This window comes from Coloeus monedula (genome assembly GCF_965178545.1).
Source record: "Coloeus monedula genome assembly, chromosome: 2".
NCBI classification, from domain to species: Eukaryota; Metazoa; Chordata; class Aves; order Passeriformes; family Corvidae; genus Coloeus; species Coloeus monedula.
Window position 1 is genome coordinate 50,924,455 of NC_138782.1, and position 19,595 is coordinate 50,944,049.

The following is a 19,595-nucleotide window of genomic DNA, read 5'->3' on the forward strand; positions in this document are numbered from 1 at the left end:
TCTTATCAGAGAAAACAATGGTGACGTGTTTTAATATTGATGAGTTGATTCTCCTGGGAATAATAGTGTATCTACCTTCTCAGAATACAAATTGTGGGAGGCTTTCTATAGCATAATTACCACAACACATTGAATTTTAAGTGCAACTATTTAAAACTGTGGAAAGAACTTTCTGTTTATTATCTTTGTTTTATCTATTTAAGAGGAGAATGACTCTTCTTTTAAAATTATGTACCGTTTTGATGGCCTTTAAAAAGCAAGCATATAAATCAGCAGTGGTAATGTGTAATCTGTCAACGCAGCATATGCTTAAGCACCTTATAAACTATTAAATAATCATAATATTTCTCTTTCCAAGTTTGTTAGTTTATTTGTTGAAGCAATTGCAGAGCAGTTGCAGAGTAGTTAAGGTACTTTACTTTAACTTTTTTTTTTTTTTCCCTTCAGGAACTTGAAGTACTGATATTATAAATGATTTGGTGACAAGCTGAGCTTGCAATGCAGGCAATAAAAACCGTGGAAAAAGAAGTGACTTTTATAAAGGAAATACTTTTCACAGAATCCTTCCTCAAGCATCAAGAGTGCAGTAGAAATCGGGAGAGCAGGCAGCTCCAAGAGCAGCAGCCATTGGAAGGAGCTGTCTGCAGCTCTCAGTGCTGTACTGAGCATGTCCCAGCGGAGCCCAGTGCAAGCAGCACATTATGCAAAAAGGCAGCTCTAGCAGATGGGAGAGAGGCACAGCAAGCATTTGCTTCACTTGCATCACCACCGCTTGAAAACAAACCTGGATCGCTAGAGGGGATCTCGCCAGCAGGCCAAAGGAATGAAATCCGGGAGGATGGCTTGATTGTCAAAGGTGTTGCACTGCGAAAAATCATGGGGAATCAAGATGGGAAGCTAAAGAAAAATACAGGTGATGTGCAAGAAGGAGGAGAAGATGTCTCTGGGCCCAAGGATACGGACGGCACAAAGAAGGTATCAGGAGGCAGAAGGGGACTGGGGAAGCATGCAAAAGGAAGCGAATCGGGTAAGAAGAAGGGTAAGTCGGACTCCAGGCCCTCTGTGTTTTCAAATCTGAGGATCAGAAAAAATCTGTCCAAGGCTAAAGATGGGAATAGCAGTTCACGGGAGGATGTTTTGGAAAGCCAGGCCTTGCAGCCTGGGGAGCTGGACAGTACTCATTCAATTGTAACCAAAACTCCCGATATAAGCATCTCTGCAGATGAAGGGGGTCTCTCAGACACAGATGTTGAACATTTTGAAATCAGAAATGAAACTGCTCCAGCTGCTGCAGAGACACAGGATGGACAAAGGACCAGCTCTGGCTCTGATACGGATATATACAGTTTCCATTCAGCCGCAGAACAAGAGGATTTGCTTTCTGATATCCAGCAAGCTATTAGACTGCAGCAGCAGCAGCAGCAGGGGGCAATTAACATTGGAACTGAGGACCTTGTCGCCAAAACAATGGGCCGACACATGGCTAATTCACAAGCAACCTCCTTAGATTTCGAACGGTTTTTTTCAGTAACTACCACTGACAAAGAAAGGAGCCCAGACACGGAGGGGGCTTTTCCAGCGGTATCGGAAATTGTGGAAAACCTTCCTGTCTCCGGTGCCACTGAATGTGAACCGAAAGAAGCGGTAAATGGCACAGGCTCTCCTGGTAACGGCTTATTTGAAACACAGGAACGTCAGCTATTGATTGAGGAACAGCCCGCTGCTGGAGTGGATGCTGTAGCCAGTGAACTACAAGACGGTTTGAATAGAACTGCAGTAGAAAACGGGTCTGAGACACACAGCTCCACACAACCTTCTCCAGCCTCAGTGGCCGATGCTGAGGCTAAAATTGCTGAAGTGCAGGCTGTTGATTTTCAGGGCTCAGTAACAGAGGGTGGTATTTCAGATGCAGGCCGTGATCATGCTGCTGAGACTCAGGAAGGGAAACACACTCTGTCAGCCAGTCGAGAGGAGCTGCGTAATGGTTTATCCACAGAAATGAAAAATGGCAGTTTGTCCTCTGAAGGAACAGCAGACAGTCCGATGCTTGGTTCCCGATGTTTTAAGCCCTATCTAATTAATCCCTGTTACATCAAAACCACAACTAGGCAACTGAGTTCTCCCAACCATTCACCTTCTCCCTCCCCATCCCAGAGCCCGCTTTTCACAAGGAGGCAGGATTCCGTCCACAAAAAAGAAAAAGTCTCAGTCAAGAAGAAGAGGTCTGCTAGTTTGGCAGGTTTGTTTAGTCGTTCTGCAGACTGGACAGAAGAGGTGTCTAATCACAAAAGCGAGATCACAGAGAAGGTGAGCTCTGCAGACTATTTGGAGCACAAGGGGTTTAGAGAGAAATTTCAAACAGAAAGAGTGCCTTTGACTCATTCAAGAAAGTCCTCAGGGGTCCAGGCTTCTACAGAGACATTTCCCAATGTCTTTTCAGGTGAGTGATATGTATTAAGGGTTGTTTGGCTTTGGTATTTTTTTTCCCACAACAGCTTTGAAAAATTTTTTTAAATACTTTAATTCACTTAATGCAATACTTTGCATGCATTATCATCTTTACTTGTGCTGACAGCTTTGAAATCCAAGGCCTGATCTTACAAACACAGTCACATTTCATCAGTCTGGCAATACTGCCACTAAAGGAAATGCATAACTCTGAAGTTTTTCATTCTGCTTGTCTCCGTTGTCTACATCCTGTAGAAAAAGGCCGAATGCCTTAAATTATTCTTGTTGAAAAATGCTAAAAGCTGCACTGTTGTAGGCAGACCAGCTCTCTGCATAAATAGATCTTTCAAATGTGAAGCTTTCTGTAACCAGGATCCTGTTTGGGGTTTTCTTGTGCTAGGTGCTGTTCTAATGTACTGTAAACATCTGAGACCTGCACCTGGTGTTAGACTGAGGTGGTGATGAGGATTTGCTTAGTACAAAAAGGAAAAAGCCATGCAAGCACAGATGGACAGCACTTCAGAAAGGAACCAATTTCCTCTTCAGAAGGGGGGAGGAGGAAAAGAAAAAAATGTTAATGTATTGAAGGGCAGCAAAAACAGGAGAGGAGAAGGGAACGCGGGGTTGTACAATTCGGTAGCTGTGTCAGGCTGCTGCTTAGGCTACATAAGGTGACTCATTCAGTAAAGTATTCTTTACCTTGCCTGTTAGGCAGCTTGCATCCTGTCACAATGACATGGGAATAGAGAGTTCACAAATGAAGCACTGTGAGTAGATGGTTGTATTTTCCTTCACGCTGAGGTTATTACCCCTTTTTCTTCCCCCCCCCCCCCCCCCAAAGTTTCTTTATAAAGGTAATATATTCATAAATAGGAACATTTCTGCCATATAGGAGGTATGTATACAGAGAAAACTGAGCAGCATATTCCATATATTTTTCACTTAAGGAACCTGTAGAACTAAGAGAATACAGAGAACATACCCTAAGAGCACCTGTTATAAGATAAAACTGGTTTTGTTTTGAATGAAGTCAGTTCTAGATGCATGAGCACAGTAACCATATCTGTGGACAAGCTGTTTGCAAAAAATGGAGTGAGATTTTTTTTTGTGGTTTTATGAAAAGTAGACAGAAGAGTATGATTTATGAAATAAATACCTAACATTACTTTCTAGATTCAAGTCACAACTCTTTCATTCTTCAGTAGTCTTGAACAAAATTCCCCAGTTTCGGTCTAGAAAATTAGAACTCAAATTTTTTAAAACAGAAAAAGCCAGTCCCCTCTGAGACTAGCCCTCTGTGAAGTGAGCTGAATCTTTTTTTGTGTTTTAAATCCCTTTCACCCATTTCTAAGACTTAATTTCAGACATACTAGTTAAACTTTTCCAATTTGAGGTGTTCACTAATTTCAGATTTATAGCATATAAAAATCACATACTTTTTTATTTTAGCTATCAACATTTGGCAGCTTATAAAAAGCTCAGAAAAATTTTAATTGCCACATCAGTAATTAGACCTTAGAGTGGTGCTATGACAGAAATAAATTTTATGTGGTAAACTTCAAGAACATGGTATTTCTTTTTAGATACTTGTTTTCTGAGAAACAGACTTTTTTGCATTTCCTCACAAGGTTTTGATTTGCTTACTAAAAATTTTTGGATTGTTTTGTGTTTTCCCACCAATACTTCAGACTGTTATTGTGAAGGGACCAGTGTCCAATGCAACAGTAGTTCTATCTCTTATGGAAATCACAGTGACCCTCATTTGCATGTACATACCAGCTGTCTTTACAGGCAGAGGACAATTATATCTTTCAGTTCATGCAGAAAAGCTTAAAGTGAGGGAACTGGAAATGACTCATCTCTATTTGGCCATTCATAGTTTTAAAAAATGTATTTACAATCTAAAATTTATCAAGAATTTAAAAATAACAAGTGGTGTACATAAAAAAGGGGAATTAAACTTCGCATTACTCTTCCCATAAACTGCCATTGCTGCAAGAGCAGAAAAGCCTCTAAATAAACCATTCTGGTCAGCAATGATTACAGAAATAATTTCCTTGTAATTTGATACTACTTGTGAAAAATGTTGTATTTTACTTGCATGCATGAGATACATTGATTTGGGGATTAGCATCAGGCTTTTAGAAATAACATTCTTTATAGTGGGATATTTCTAGCTAAAAAAAAAAAAAAAAAAAAAAACAAAACAAGAAAAACAAAGGAAAGGCAAACCCAAACAGCTTCTTGCCTACAGCATTAAATCCCATTTTGCTGTGCAGTTACTGCAGTGTTGTTCTGCATTTCTAACTGGAATCAAGTAAAATATTCCACAACACTTCATCATTGATTTCAATGACTGCAGGTTCTATGCAGATGATTGGCCTACTTTTGCACCATGTTGTGGTTTGGCTGTGTGCCCTTTGGTTTTCACAGTGATACATATGAACTCTTTAAGACTGCTTTAATGTAAAATGAAGATGGAAGCCAAGGACTTGAATGGCAGAGACTTTGCATATCTAATTTTGCTTTCTATAAGAAGGAAAGTACAGTATTTCGAATTTGATGCATTTCTTAGGAATGTGGTGTGCACAAATTTATGGGCATTTTGTAATTCAGGCATTTGAGCTATTTCATTTTTTATGTGGACAGCTGTATTTGAATTTGCAGTGACAGTAATTACAAGTTCTAGATTACCCAGTGCACAATGGGGCCATGGCTTTTATATCGTGGTCCCAGGGGGACAAGAGCTCGACAAGAGTTGGTTCTCTCACTTTGTTGTGTGGCAATGAATGATTTGCACTAATGTGAAGAGAGTATCTTGGTGGGAAAATGAAATTGATATTTCCAAACATTAACATAACTGAAATGAAAGAGCCAATAGATAGATTTAGTAAAAAGGATTTCATCCTTGCATTAATTTGAGGTGCAGTGATTGCAGAGGAGCTAATAAGGGTGTCTTTTACATAAATTGAATGAGTCCCATCAGCTGCCCCAGACAGTAATTAAACTTGACCCAGACAAACCCACGCCCTTTCTAATCTCTGTTGGCTGGTTGTAACACACTTGCTGCATGAAGCTCTTTCAAACAGATCATTTATCTTTAAATTTCTCTTCAGAGATTTATATTTGTTCTGCTCTATCTGTAAAGAGGAGACAAACAAAAAGTCCTGGTTACCATAAAACAAAACCTGAAGCCAGTACTGTGCTTGTGTACTCATGTCTGCTTTCTGACTTCTGCCACTTTATTTCACTTCCATACTGTTTTAATGTTGTCTTCCCACTTCCAGTTCCATTGCAGTGTCTACAGGCATATACAGAGGTCTTAGTATAGATAAGTATGCGAAAACTCGAAAAAGTTGGATCAAAGTTTATTTCTGAGGCATAAAGTAGACCTTTTAAAATGCTTTTTTAAGACTTTTTTTCTTTCTGATTCATGTGATGACACACACACAGTATGGATTTGTATCTGTTGGCGTCCTGAGTAGACTTTTTATCAGGCAGCTGTTATTTAAGATTACTTATGGTTTTCTGTTTCACTGATGATGTTTGTTAGCAGTAATACAAACAATTCTTTTATCAGATGAGGTATAGCCTCATCTATCTAAGGGAGCTGCCCAACAGCAACCCTACATGCGGTATGTGATCACACACTACACTGAGTGTTGCTAGCAAGCATCTGAAGGGAAAGATCCTCCTCCTTTTGCCTAGTACACACAAAACTCGGGGGAGGGGGGAGTCCAACACTGAACTTCTACTGTACTAAAATGTGTTTGAAAGTGGCCTGCAATATGTTATTGAAAGATGGGTGACTACTGATCAGTTGCTTTAATGTTACCGTGCCAGCACCCCAATATGGGATTTGGAGAAACGTGAGTAATTTCACTGGAATCCAGTGCTGCCAGGCTTGTTTTGATGGGATCTCATGATTAATACTTTGATCTTTATCTAGAACTTCATTGGGAGTAGCAGATTTTGGTCATGGGATTGAGTGGCTCTGTCTATTGGGCAACCACATTCTGACCAGCAACCGCATTCTGAGGTATGACTGGGAGTCTGAGGTCTGGAGTAGGAATGTGTGGACTTGGTTGCCTGATGGTCTTTTTTAGGGTGCAAAGGGGGAAAGGAAAAGGGACAGTTTATAGCTGGGATCTGTGCAGCTGTACTTGGTTCTGAGACACAGTATCACAAGAATATCCATCACACAAGGGATCTGTCTGGAACTGACCATTAAAGGACGTTGTGTGCTTCAGTGACTTCGTTTCTGTGAAATGAGCAGCGGATTACTCCAATGGGAATAATTATGTGGAGTTTAAGTTTGATTATATTTCTTGGGTCTAATTGTGCTTTATTATTTTTTAAAGTATGCACATATTTTTTAATAGCTTGGGGCATGGTTGGTATATTTTTTTAAAAAATCCCCAACTGTGTGTAGGACTTATTTGCAGAAAAAATCCCCCTATTTCTTGAAACAGGCTTTTTTTTTTCTCTGTGCTGTTCTGTCTAAAGAAAAACAAATTTGGAATTGAAAAGCAACTCTAGGGATATTTTAGGCTGACTATATATGAGGGATTAAGTTCTAATGTGAATCATGGCGATAGAATATGCAAAAATATTAATTACCCAAGATATTTTGTTTGTTTAGTGTTCTAATCAAGCTCAGGATATGGCCAAGTGTATTCCTTATGAACTACTTCTGCCAAAATTTGAGCTTACATAAGGAGTAGTGGTGATGAACCATATATATGTAGGTGTGGGTGACTGCAGCTTTGGTTATTTTTAGATACACTTAAAAACATCATTCTGTAGCAGTTAGCTGGACTGCAAGTTTCCAGAAACTTACTTTTATGGAGGCAGCTGATCGTTTTTGGGAATGGGGTGAGTTGGTACAAGGGGAACAGGACAGAAGAAGAAAGGACAGCTGTGAAAGGAAGGTGATGGACAGATGTGAGGACTTTACATTGTGTCACTTCATTCCTGCCTCTTCACATGATAATAGAAGGCCAGCTGCACTTCATTAAATGCTTTAAAAAGGCAGCAAAGGGGGTTCAGGAGCTGTGGCATGCTATCATTTTCTCTAAGCAACAGCAGCTTCCTGCATTCCTACATTGCAATTCATGTAAAGAAAATTAAGGACAACGAGGTGGTCTGTGTTACCTTGAGTATAAAAATGGCTGTTCTTTTATTTCCATGTTGCTGCTAACCAGAATGTTTCCTTCACACTGATGGAAATAGCTAGGCTTTCTGACCAGGAAGTGGGTGATGTTTTCTGATGCCAAACCATGTTTTATTCTCTCATAAATACAGACCATAACTTCTTTCATCTGTAGTTGCACAGCAGTAGAACCATTAAGTAAGTTAGCACTTTTGTAACAGTAAGAAGCAGTGGTTTTGAGATTGTGTGCAAATATCACAGGTTGTAAAAGAAAACCCTAATATATATAAAGCTAAATGTAAATACATAAATAAAGAAGTACGTAAATCTTTAGAATTTAAACTTTTTGCTATCTTGACATATATAGCTAAGTAGTGGCAGAAAGCCTAGTCACAAATGAGATTTATTGAGACATTCTTATTTGTGAGTACAAGTATGACTTTTTTGGTCTCAGGATCTGTATAAGAGTTATCAGGAGTGCCAGAGCTCTGAACCTGGTGTGAATTTGAATGAGGAGAAAACACAGATAACTTTACTCTGGAACTAATTACAGAAGGCACCTTCATTCTAGAGTTTATTTGGTGCCAGGATCTGGTTCAGATGTACCAGAGATAGATGCAGAAGACGTAGAAATAGCATGTACCAGGGGAAAAAGTAACTGCTATCCTTTCCTCTTCCTTGCACTGATAAGGAAAAAAAAAATCACTCTAAAAAAGAAATGTGTGCTGCAGTATCACAATACTTAACTAACTTAACATCTCTTAAAAGTCATGGAAGAAAATGTGGTTTTCATTAAAAAAAAAAAAAAAGGAAAAAAAACCAAAACAAAAACATTGCCTTCATAATAGAGGTTGTGTATCCAAGTGCTATTTTGTCATGCAAAGAGTCAAGAAATAATTTATGCTGAGAAGTTGTTGAGGGAAATATTTGATTACAGCAGTGAAAGAAAATAAAGGCCCAGTTACAGCAAGGGAGTTGTGTTTCTAGGTTTTTTTCAGATGAAGTCTAGAAGAACATATCTGCACAAATACATAGATATGCACGTGTAATTTTTGTGGAATATAGTTCTAACTTTTTGCTTTTCCCCTTTCTTCGTCTTACTGTTGTTTGTTTATGGACACAAAACCAAAAGCTTTTGTACATCCTGATAAATATTAAAAAGCAGATATTAAAGTTGGAGATTACCAAACCTTGGGAGCACAGCTCCTGGAGCAGAAAGAAAGCTAAGGCATACTTGGGATCTAATGAGCAGGTTGAAGGAAATGTGTTATTTGTGTCCCATTTTAAAGACTTCCTAGTTTGGTTCAGTTGTGTCTCGTGACTTTTGGCTGCTTGAGCACACACTTGAATTTACTTCTAAGGTAGAGATAGGCCAGACTGCATTGAATGTAGAATAAAACATTGAACCATTAGGCATAAAGGAAATTGGGTTGTATGGAATAGTGTGTATCAGTTTGGACTGACAAAACATGCTGCTAGTAATAGATGCCCAAAAAGACATCAGAGGAGCTTCTTACTTTAAAGAGCTAGATGGAAAGAATTGTGGCTTTCTAGCAGTCTGTAAGAACCTGGCACAGACTGCTGCCTTCACATCACAAATCACCACAGAAACTAAAAGGGTAAAGATGGACAAAATTAAATACTTGCTGAGAGGAAGCTAAGTACCTGGAAAACGCAATACAACATTTGCCAAAGATGCATATGGTGCCTAAAAGATTTGATAGACAGACACATATAGATTCTCCTTCATAATAAGCTGCTATAATTATAGGGTAGCCTTGTAAATGTACCTCTGTAATCTGCAATGATACTGCATTAGAACCTGAAGAGAAATCAATGTGAAAGAACACATGCAATTTAATGTTGTGGGAGGGTGCATCTTGTTTATATTTTTAGAAAGATATTTTGTACTTTATGCCACTGCTATATCATAGTTGAGGAATTGTCTGGTATTTAAAAATTCTAAAACCTTCAGCTTCTGAAAGTTAATATATGAAAGCTTCTGAAAGATGTATCCTTTCCTTTTACTATATATGTCACATATATAGTTGTCGCTAAGTGACATATATAAATGACATATAGGAAGAGGAAGGGATAAAATAATAGTTTAATATTCTGTCTCAGCTTATCCTGTTATACATATGTCATATGTAAGAAAATTCACTGTGGGGGAAAGGTGTAAAATCTTAGTCACCATGAAAGCAAAATTTCAAGGAGCTTATGTTCAAGTTAGGGAGAAAGAGTGCTTCACAGATTTGCTAATCTGGAAGAATGCTGAAAGCACTGTCACAGCCTATCACAAATTTTTAATATGTTGTGAAACTCTGGTGATAGTAGAGATATAATACCTGCTTTTTATAAAACGTAAAATATTGTTGCAAATAATCAAGCCAATTTTCATCATGTTTTGACTGCAGCAGCAAGCAAGGCTTTGGAACAAATCTTGAGGGAGGAAATTAGAAGATATAATTAACTATTGAGTATATGACAAAAGGGTAAAGAAAAACGACAAAATGCAGCATGATTTTATCAAAGATCAATAAGACTACATTGCTAATATTTTATTTACAGCTGCTTTCTAGACAAAACAAGTGTGCTAAGAAGGCACTCACCTGCATTTCTGTACAAATGGTAACACTGCAAATCATTTATCCAAAGAAGAAAATTCCTGCTGGTTTTAGATAAGGGACTCTGTCATGTTACTTCACTGCTACCAGAGGTAACAGCATCATTTTGGCCTGCCCACCCCTAGTGTTGTGATCGATGGGCTTGGTCAGGCTGTGGAAATTTATTACATAATTAAAACAAGAGTAGACCTGTGTCCTGACCTTTGTCATGGCCATAGCCCTTGCAGGACTTGAAATTTTCACTACCAAGTAAAATTTTTGTTAAACTTCTGTCTTTCTATATTATGACACAAATTTCAAAATTAGGAACTGAGCTGACCTTAGGATTTCATTCATCAGGATGAAGGTCTGCATTAATTAGATTTTCACATGCTTCTGCTCTTTCTAGCATGATTTGTGGAAATATGGTGTATGTTTAAGTAATCTTATAACAGACTACTGGGGAATATGCTGAAATTGGTGGTGTTGTCATGTCTCATACCCAGCACAAATGAACAGGTTGTTTTAAAATGTAGCCACTTGGTTCAATCAAGAAACACTATGGATAAAGTAGGAGATGCATTTGTTTTGAAAACTGTAAAATCTTTTCTGGGGTGGATTTTTACTTCCTTAATTCAGTGATCTCTCTTTCTCACCTTTATTTTTGGAGAATCCTGTTTTCAAATCTTGTCAGATCTCCACTTTTCCCGTGAGGGCATTTCTGGAGGAATTTCAGGGCCATTTGAATGAGGAGCTACCTTTGCTCTGCATGCACTGAGGTGGCCCTGGGGGCAGTGGTAGGATTCTCTTCTGGTGACAGCTAATGCCCTTGCTTCTGAAAGGGCGCATGCACACATATTCTCTGGCTCTCTTTTGGATGTCTCAAGCACTTGAAGCTGTTAGCATTATGTGATGCTCTTTCTTTTGCTGTATAATGTGTTGCTTGTTCTTAGCTGAGTTGCAATCTCAGTGATACGCTTATGAAAGTTGTCTTGCACAACCCAGAATCTGTTTAAATTTTAATAATAATTGTGGGGCTAAAATATAGGGGAAAAAAGTACTTGCTTGACTTGCACAGGGGTTGATGTACTCTGGTCCTATCCTTAGAACTAGTGAAGAGTTACACGGAAAAATTTTAACACTAAACAAGGGTACTATGAAAGATAGGACAGTGTAAAATGAGAGTGATTGAGATGCCAAAAAATTCAGAGAGCTTGGCAAAAGTAAAGCATAGTTTTTACTGTGGCAATCAAGTACAGGACTGAGAAATGTGAAATTAATAATTGATGGTTTTTTCTAGTTGTTTGAATAGTCTATGAATGTATTCAATCAATACATTATTCACTGCAATTTAATAAATATGTGTTTCTGACTTTGAAATTACATTGAACTGTCTGTAGGCAGACATGGAAAACTGTGGGAATGAGGGAGATGGTGTTGATATGTCTTTTTCTTAATTCTCTTGCTTAGACAGGCTTTCTGCTTTGACTTCTGAATTTAAGATGATGTGTGGGTTTAGTTCATACCATCCATGTGAACAGATAGGAAATCTGGAGGCAGAACATCAGAGAAGAAAAGTCAATCTTCTTGGGTATTTCCACACATCCCTAACTTTATTAATGTTCTAAGTACTAAAATATAAAAGTATATTTTATGTATAATATGATAATATACAATATAAATATGTAAAGACATCAACATATAACATCTGTGGGTTTTTTTCCCCTTAGAAACATAAGCTTTTATACAACTAGCAAAGGCAGAGATGAACTATTTCACTGATAATAAGAACAAGAAGAAATATATTTGACAGTATTGTATCAATTTGTGCCCTAACCCTAGACCTTGACCAATTTTTTTATATTTAAGTTTTATGTTGCCTGGAAATTAGACTTAAAACATATTTTATTTTGTGTTTAGTCAAAGCAGAAAGCTTTTTTTTTCTTTTTGTTGTGAAACTATATTGTGCGGAGGCCGGTTGCTTACCAGGTTTTCCATGTTTTATGTAACCAGGATGTGAGAAAACTGTCACATGATTTTAGGAAAGTATCTGTCAATAAAAATTCAATCCCTTAAAAAAAATTTAAAAAAACCAACCAAACAAACAAAAAAAACCCAGCTAAAGCAACCTCACAGGATGAGAAATCTAGAATGGTTTACCAATCTAAATCAGAAGAGGATTAAAAACTCTACAGTGAAAAAGAACAATAAATGAAGTTTCTAATCCTGGCATATTCGGCATAATCTCCCAGGTCAGTCTTCAGGCAAACAACAGGCAAAATTAAATTGCTACTTTGTAACTGCAAATGCATATTTAATATGCACTTATGCAGTACTTGGGCTTATTATTTGAAGAAAAGATGGCTAGAATACCAATTTCTGTTTCATTCCCCAGGTTACGTGTGCACCTTGGAAAACCATTCTCAGCAGTCACATGTTGCACATTATATCTAGGCTGAGTGGTACAGGTTAGCTGAAAAATGGGAAATTTGAAAAGCTTGTGAAATTAAAGGAAAACATTAAAGAACTTTAATACTTTTTATCATTGAGGTATTAATTTTATATGTAAAATACTAGTGTGCTTGTTCTATTTGAGACTTGGTAAAGTATATTGAACAGCAAAAAGGTGAAAATGGAGAGCGATTGATTTGCCCCTGAAAAATTGTTCATTAAGCTTTTGCTGCATAGTTTGAGAAAATATGATAAATGTGTAAATTTATACTGAAAATTATTTAAGAAATTGCATCTAGCTGAAATTGCTATCTCAGCTAAAAATATGAACATCTTTGCAGTATTTCTGTCTCTCTGACATGTTTGTCGTCTTCTGGCATTCTGGGGCATGTTGGTGCTGCACTAAATGAGGCCTGAGTTAGCTGGCATTTTGCTGACAGCATATGTAGAAAAGGAGATAGAAAAAAAAAGTGAAAGGAAGGAATGATTTAGACTAATATGGGACAGCAGATAGCTGAAGTATAGCATTTTCTTCCTTTTGAATGCAACCCTTTTTTTTCCTCCTATTTTCTCTCTGGTTTTTAGTTTGGGGGTTTTTTTGGTTGTTATTTTTTTGTTTATAAAACAACATAATTGAAATCCTTTCTAAATGAGAAACCATAAGAAGACTACAATTGTCTTTTTACATTTTGCAAGAATAATAGAAAATGTTAGAAATGGAAATTCACCATTTTGTCTATTTCTTCTTCCTTTTCTTTTATTTCCTGTACTGTCTCCCAAAAATAGAGCAAGGCCTAGGGTACATTTGGCTTCAAAGCTTATGAAATCACTTTGCTGTGTGAGCATTTCTGATCTTACTAAAATGGACAAAAAAAAGGGGGGAAAGGAAACAAGCAGATTTCAGCTTTTGAAGATGTAAGCAATATGTGAGTAAGTCAAGTTAACTCTTGAGGTTGCTGAATAGGGTGTTCAGAGCTGGTGTTATACTGAAGCCATTCACTCTGCATTAGGAAGAATTAAAATGGAAAGTCTGTGTCCAGTGTGTGTAGGTGTACTGATGCAACTGCTGTGCTAATGGTGAAAGTGTGGCGTAGTGCTCTGGGTTTTTGGAGAGAGGATCACCGAGACAGGCAGAAGGGGGAGCTTTTGGAGTATAACTCATTTTGATCATTAGTCTCAGCTGGTGCTCAGTGACAGCTGTGCTCCCGGGCTTTTGCAAATCCGGCGTAAGGAGGATAGAAGACACATCTTTAAAGATAAATGTGAGGTTATAACAGCAAGATCCTCAGGGAAACATTATTGCAAGCTCTGCTGTAGCACAGCGCCTCAGTGCACGTGTTTGTGTTTTCAGTATGACTATGACTATTCCAGTTTTCTTCCAATTCTCACTTCCATTCATGTCTCTTCCTGCCCTCAATAATTAAGCAAATGCAAAGCTAACAATATTTTATGATATTGCTGATTCTTAAGGATTTTCTTTCTCACCTTGTAGCTCTTTGAAAGGCTTGTCTTCTGAGCATATCAAAGGTCTATAAGGTGAATTCATTGAGTCAGGACTTACTTGTATTTCTCTGTAGACAATACTGAACATGCTTTTACCCACGTTTTTCATACAGGGAGACAGTATGGAAGGAAACCATACTTGAACTTGTGAGTTTGCATTCAGTAGAGAATAGTTCTACATGTTCTACAGCAGTGGGTTTCATGAACAGTGGTGTTCAATTCTTGATCATAGGGGTTGGGTGAGGACCTGTTGTGTCATACTGGTGGAGACAAGATCAATAGTGCTTCATCTTCATGAGAATGGGAGAAAGAGACAGATCGTACACAGGTGGAGAACATGGAATTTGGAAGCAGAGCCAGAAGATTCAGGCTGAGTCACAGCAGCAGAATTATAACAAAATATCCACAGAAATCCAGAATACCTGATACTTCCAAACTTAATTTCATGTTCTCATTCTTTTAGTTGATAAACTGTGTAATCCTTTGCAAGAGAGGAAAAAATGAGTCTTTTTATCCCTTACTGGGGTTTAATAAGTCATTCCAAGCTCCTAAAAAACATCTTCTGAGTTTATAGTCATCTTATTTGCTGAAGATTTTTGGCAGGATCCTCAGAATACTGATTTGATCTAAAGCTGGAGTTCCTGTCTAATTCAAAACTTAGTATGCTTCCTATCCCTTGTCAAACTAATTAGGGGAAAGGTAAGAAAAGGGTTCAGGAATTTCATGACCTGGGATTTCTAGGAAGAAATGTTGTTTTATACGTGAAAAGTGGTAATTTATCCTCTTAGGGAAAAAAGATCTCGGAGACCTTGGTTTTAGTTTTTACTGTTTCCACAGAGGGTAAAGGCAGTCAAGAGAAATTCTTTGCTATTCCATTTAACCTTGTAGCAGAAATCAGCCAATCATTTAATAATTATGAAATGATTAATCACTTAATTATTCCAGATTATTTGCAAACATCTTTACCTCTTGAAGGTATTATCTCATTTAATTTAGGAATATGAGGTAATTACGGTGTCTGGGGCCAAAAGCTGTTGCTGCTGCATTTTATTTATAAATTAACAATGTAAAATTGTAGTTCAAAATCTTGTAGTTGACTGAAATTTAGCCTATGCATTAAATATGGCTATGATTTTTTTTTTTTTTTTTTTTTTTTTTTTTGCCATTTAGGGTGTAGATGGAGGGATTAACATTGTACTGTCAATATAGATACAAAGTAATTTTAGTTTGAATTAATTCCAGTCTATAGTGCAGATAGACAGGGTACTGGCAATCCATCTGCAGTTCAAAACAGCAGCTGTTACAAGCCTGTAGGATCGAGTACTAAACAGGTATTTTGCTAAAATTAAACAAAAATACAACTTTCATTGTGCCCCGAATTATAAACATGATTCCTGTTGCTTCACAAATGTCTCTTACATCAACATCAGTGCAGGCATCGGTGGGGTCAGAGGGCAGTAAGGCAAGAGCAGATTTAGCACCCACCTCCCCAGGCTGATGACGACTTTGGAGCTGAAATGCTTCTGCTATAGCGACGCCTGAGATTAGGTATAAGGGAAATATCAGGTGCCCTTACCTAGGGAGAAACTACTTCTTGGTTAATGGTGGCTTTCAAATGTAATTTTCCCCTGTCAGGAACTACAGTGTCACAGCGAATCCATCCACCAGGCCCTGCATCGTGGCATGGTGTTAACTTGAGGAAATGAGCCATATTTTCAAATATCAACACAACTTCTCGTGACAGGATTTACCTCTTCATTTCCCTTTAAGTAAAACTTGTGTTGTCCTTTCTATAACTTTGGCTGCTTTTTATGTTTGATGGGGGATGTGTGGTTCTTGCACTGGTATTGTCCACTCAATTTGATTGTAAGCCCTACCTGGTTAGGTACAAAACTTCAGTGGCTTAACACTATGTTCTGTCTGTATTGTATATGTTAAGTACTTTAAGCATACAACTCATTCAATGTTGATACAGAGATTTTTGTCATAGCTTCTTGCAGTAAAACTATTTCTCTATGCTTTGAAAACTGAGTATTTTCCAGCTTGCATTTAGTAAAATGTGTTAATTGAATGAACAAAACATATTTCTGTAATTTAAGTTTCTGTCTGTCCTCGATCTCCGTAGCAATTATAAGGAACACGCAAGCTGCATTAGAGCAGAGATTTATATGAACATGGCTACCTTTGTGTTGAGAATGCTTATTTTTTAATTCAACATATACTTGATAAAAAGAACACCTTAATAGTATTAAAATCAGTTTAAATCAAGTTATTGATTCTTCTAGCTTAAAAAGTAATTGCTAGTATAATTAAATAATTTTTCTGTCCTGTTTATTCCAAGACTACTTCATGCGCAAATGGACAAAATGATATAATTTCTCTTACCATAATCTGAATTACTTAAATTCATTACTGACTTCTTTACACATATCCTTATTTTATGTTGCTTGAATACTAAAGTATTTTTAGACAATAGTTAAAAACCACCATAAAAATTAAACTCCAACTGAATAGCAACTAAGATTCTGACCAATGCATTTAAACTTAAGCAAGACATTTAAATGCTGTAAAAATTAGCAAATTAATGGGTGGATTAAGGGAAAAAAAAGCCTCATTTCCTGTTTTGTAATTTACAGATATTTTTCCCGCTGTTAGGTCAAAGCATAAGAGAGGGGTTCTGAATATGCAGGAAAAAACTCTCTAAACATGACAAGATTATTAAATGTTGAAATGTCTGGGGGAAAAAAGAAAAAAATCTATCAAGTCTGACGTTCAGAAGTCATGGATACCATTTTAATATATAATATAGTATGCAGAAATGTGTCTTTTTCTTGCATAATACTTTCTTTTTGGGTGTGAGCAAAGTGACCTGTGGTCAACAAGAAAGACAGACTGTCTTCAACTAATAAATTATTTTGAAAATTTGAAAATTAAAAACTGAACAGTGATAGAGGGATACAGTGAATAAGCAGTTTTGTTAGCACTGCATTATAGGTGGCGTAACCAAGGAACAGAGGCAAATTGATTGGAAAATGTAACAAAATTTATGTCTCTTACAAGTTTATCTCATAGCTTATCTCCTATCTTATTCCCTTGAATGTATTGCATTTTGTCTAATAAAGGGCTAGGAAACTTGGACTAATAATGAGATAATTATTAGATCTTTAGATGTGGAGAAGAAAGTCTTACAAATATTTTCCAACATTTTAATGCATTGTTTATTTTAGGGTGTATTGCCAGAAGAAGTTAAAATAATACAGAAACTTCTGGCCAAATGTCACTTACAATATTCTTTTAAAATTGCTTCCAGATGTTTAAAAGAAAAATCCTTTTAGTATGTTCAGAAAGCCTGGAAAATTTTACATTTTGAATAAATTTAATGTTCAATCAGAAATCTTGTGTGTAAAAATCAGTAGAATTATAATAATAATAATTATTATTATTACACTAAATTACACTAAAATGCCTTCTTAACACAGTTTGGGTTTCTTTTGTTTTGTTTTTGGGGTTTTTTTTTTGAAAATACCTTTGTCTTTGAATGAGTGGGAGAAAAAAACAGGCAATAGAAGCTTATTAAGGTACAAATTGTATTCCTAGCTGTTTTATACTCAAACATGAAATTAACTTTTTTACTCCATTTGTCTTTTCTCTTTCAGTATATCTATTTAATCTCCTTATCAATATAACCTAAATCTATAAATCTGAACTTCGGCATCTTTTTACATTTGACATTTTATAGCTTAAGCAACTTAACATTCTTACAATGTAGATTTTATTGCAACCTGAGTATGTAACTAATTTTTATAGTCTGTTTCTGGCTAAGTTCACAAAGCATTGTCATCTTTCAAACCACTAACATTTTCTCCTCTAATATATTTTATAACATATGCTTTCCTTTCATGTTCTGGTTGGGTAACAAAAGAAAATACTTTGATCATAAAATCTGGCCCTGTAAGAAGAATAAGTATCTTCTTGCTCTTTAAAGGCTTTACTTCTCTGAATTGCTGCTTGTGACACTGCATTTTAGTTTGGAGCACTCCGCCACTCTGGACCTGTACACAATACAATTTTATATGGAATAGTTACGAGGGGTTTTTGTTACTATTCTTTTATTGTGAGTGTCTCCGAAGAAACAGAGCACAATTTCTCAAAGAATATAATAACTTTATGATTCAAAAAACAAAGGCTCATTCCAGGAGCTGAGAGACTAAACTCTATGCTAACTTTTGTGATGTCTTTGAAGAAGTTGTTTCATCTCTTGGTAATATCTTGGTTTTCCCTTCAGAACAATTGTACAGGAAATTGATGCTACAATAACAACTCATGGGTTTTGTACATACTTCACAGTGAAGCCAGCGCATATATATGTATACATATAATATATACATATATTTTCTTGAATGTCCTAATTATTCAGGTTCCAGATCTTTTACAGTCATTATGTAGAAATATTTTACATTAAAGACTTACTATCAGATACATTTCTTAAGAATTCTTTTTTTTATTTAGTATTTTTTACTTCAGATAGTTCAGGTTTTCAATATGCATTGTAATGCCAATACCTGTGTTCTGCATATAGCTACAAATTCTTATTTCTCTCTCATCACCTTGGCAGGACGAACTCTGCTGGAAAAGCTCTTCAGCCAGCAGGAAAATGCACCACAAGAAGAAGCAGAAAAACTCTGTTCTCGCATTATTGCAATGGGTCTTTTGCTTCCATTCACTGACTGCTTCAGAGAGCCATGTAATCAGAGTGCCCAGCAAAGCACACCCACGTTTGATGTAAGTACTGAAAAAGTTATCTTTTGCCTCTTTTTTGAAGCAGGACGTGATTTGCTAATGGTTTATCCCTCCTGATAGAATTCTGTTTGTCATTTTAATGAAAATTGCTCTTAGAGTGACCAGCTATTTTTCTGTGCTCAGGTATGTACACTTTTGTATCCCTGTAAGCATAAGAACATTCTCCTATAACTTGATTTCTTTTAAACTCATATCTTATCCTGCCATACTGTTCTTCATTTGCAGTTTTCATTAAGGTGTCTTCTTTGAATCAAAGCACTCTATACGACCACCAAGATTTCTATCAATAGCTGCTTCTCCAAAAAATATAAATGAAAGGAAAAACAGAAAACAGCATGTCACAAAATTTTACAGAACACAGACTGGATGTCTATGCTAGACTTTTTTTTTCCTCCCCTGAAAATACTTTTTGATACAAAATAGTGCAGGGGTCAGTGCAAGTTCTCTGGCATTCCAGCTATAGTGTTATCTGTGCTTTCCTAGATATGTGTTTTCCTAAATAACCCAGTTTATCTACAAAATCGTCCCATGGTCCCTCTAACAATATTATATGCTTATGTTTTGGATTTGGTGTTACTATTTGTTTTTAAGATGCAATATTTGAAACATTTTTAACTGGTTTTTGAAATTAATTG

At 36.7% G+C, this 19,595-nt stretch overlaps 1 protein-coding gene across 1 annotated transcript in view; it reads left to right on the plus strand.

The window, feature by feature from the left end:
- Positions 1-498: 498 nt before the first annotated feature.
- Positions 499-19,595, plus strand: part of FMN2 (formin 2) — a gene marked incomplete at both ends in the record, with an annotated part of 150,867 nt that continues 131,770 nt past the window's right edge. Inside the window, 2 exons of the mRNA XM_082302427.1 lie at positions 499-2,440; positions 18,776-18,942. Coding sequence (XP_082158553.1) covers positions 499-2,440; positions 18,776-18,942 — 2,109 coding nt within the window. The remainder of the gene's footprint in view (positions 2,441-18,775; positions 18,943-19,595) is intronic.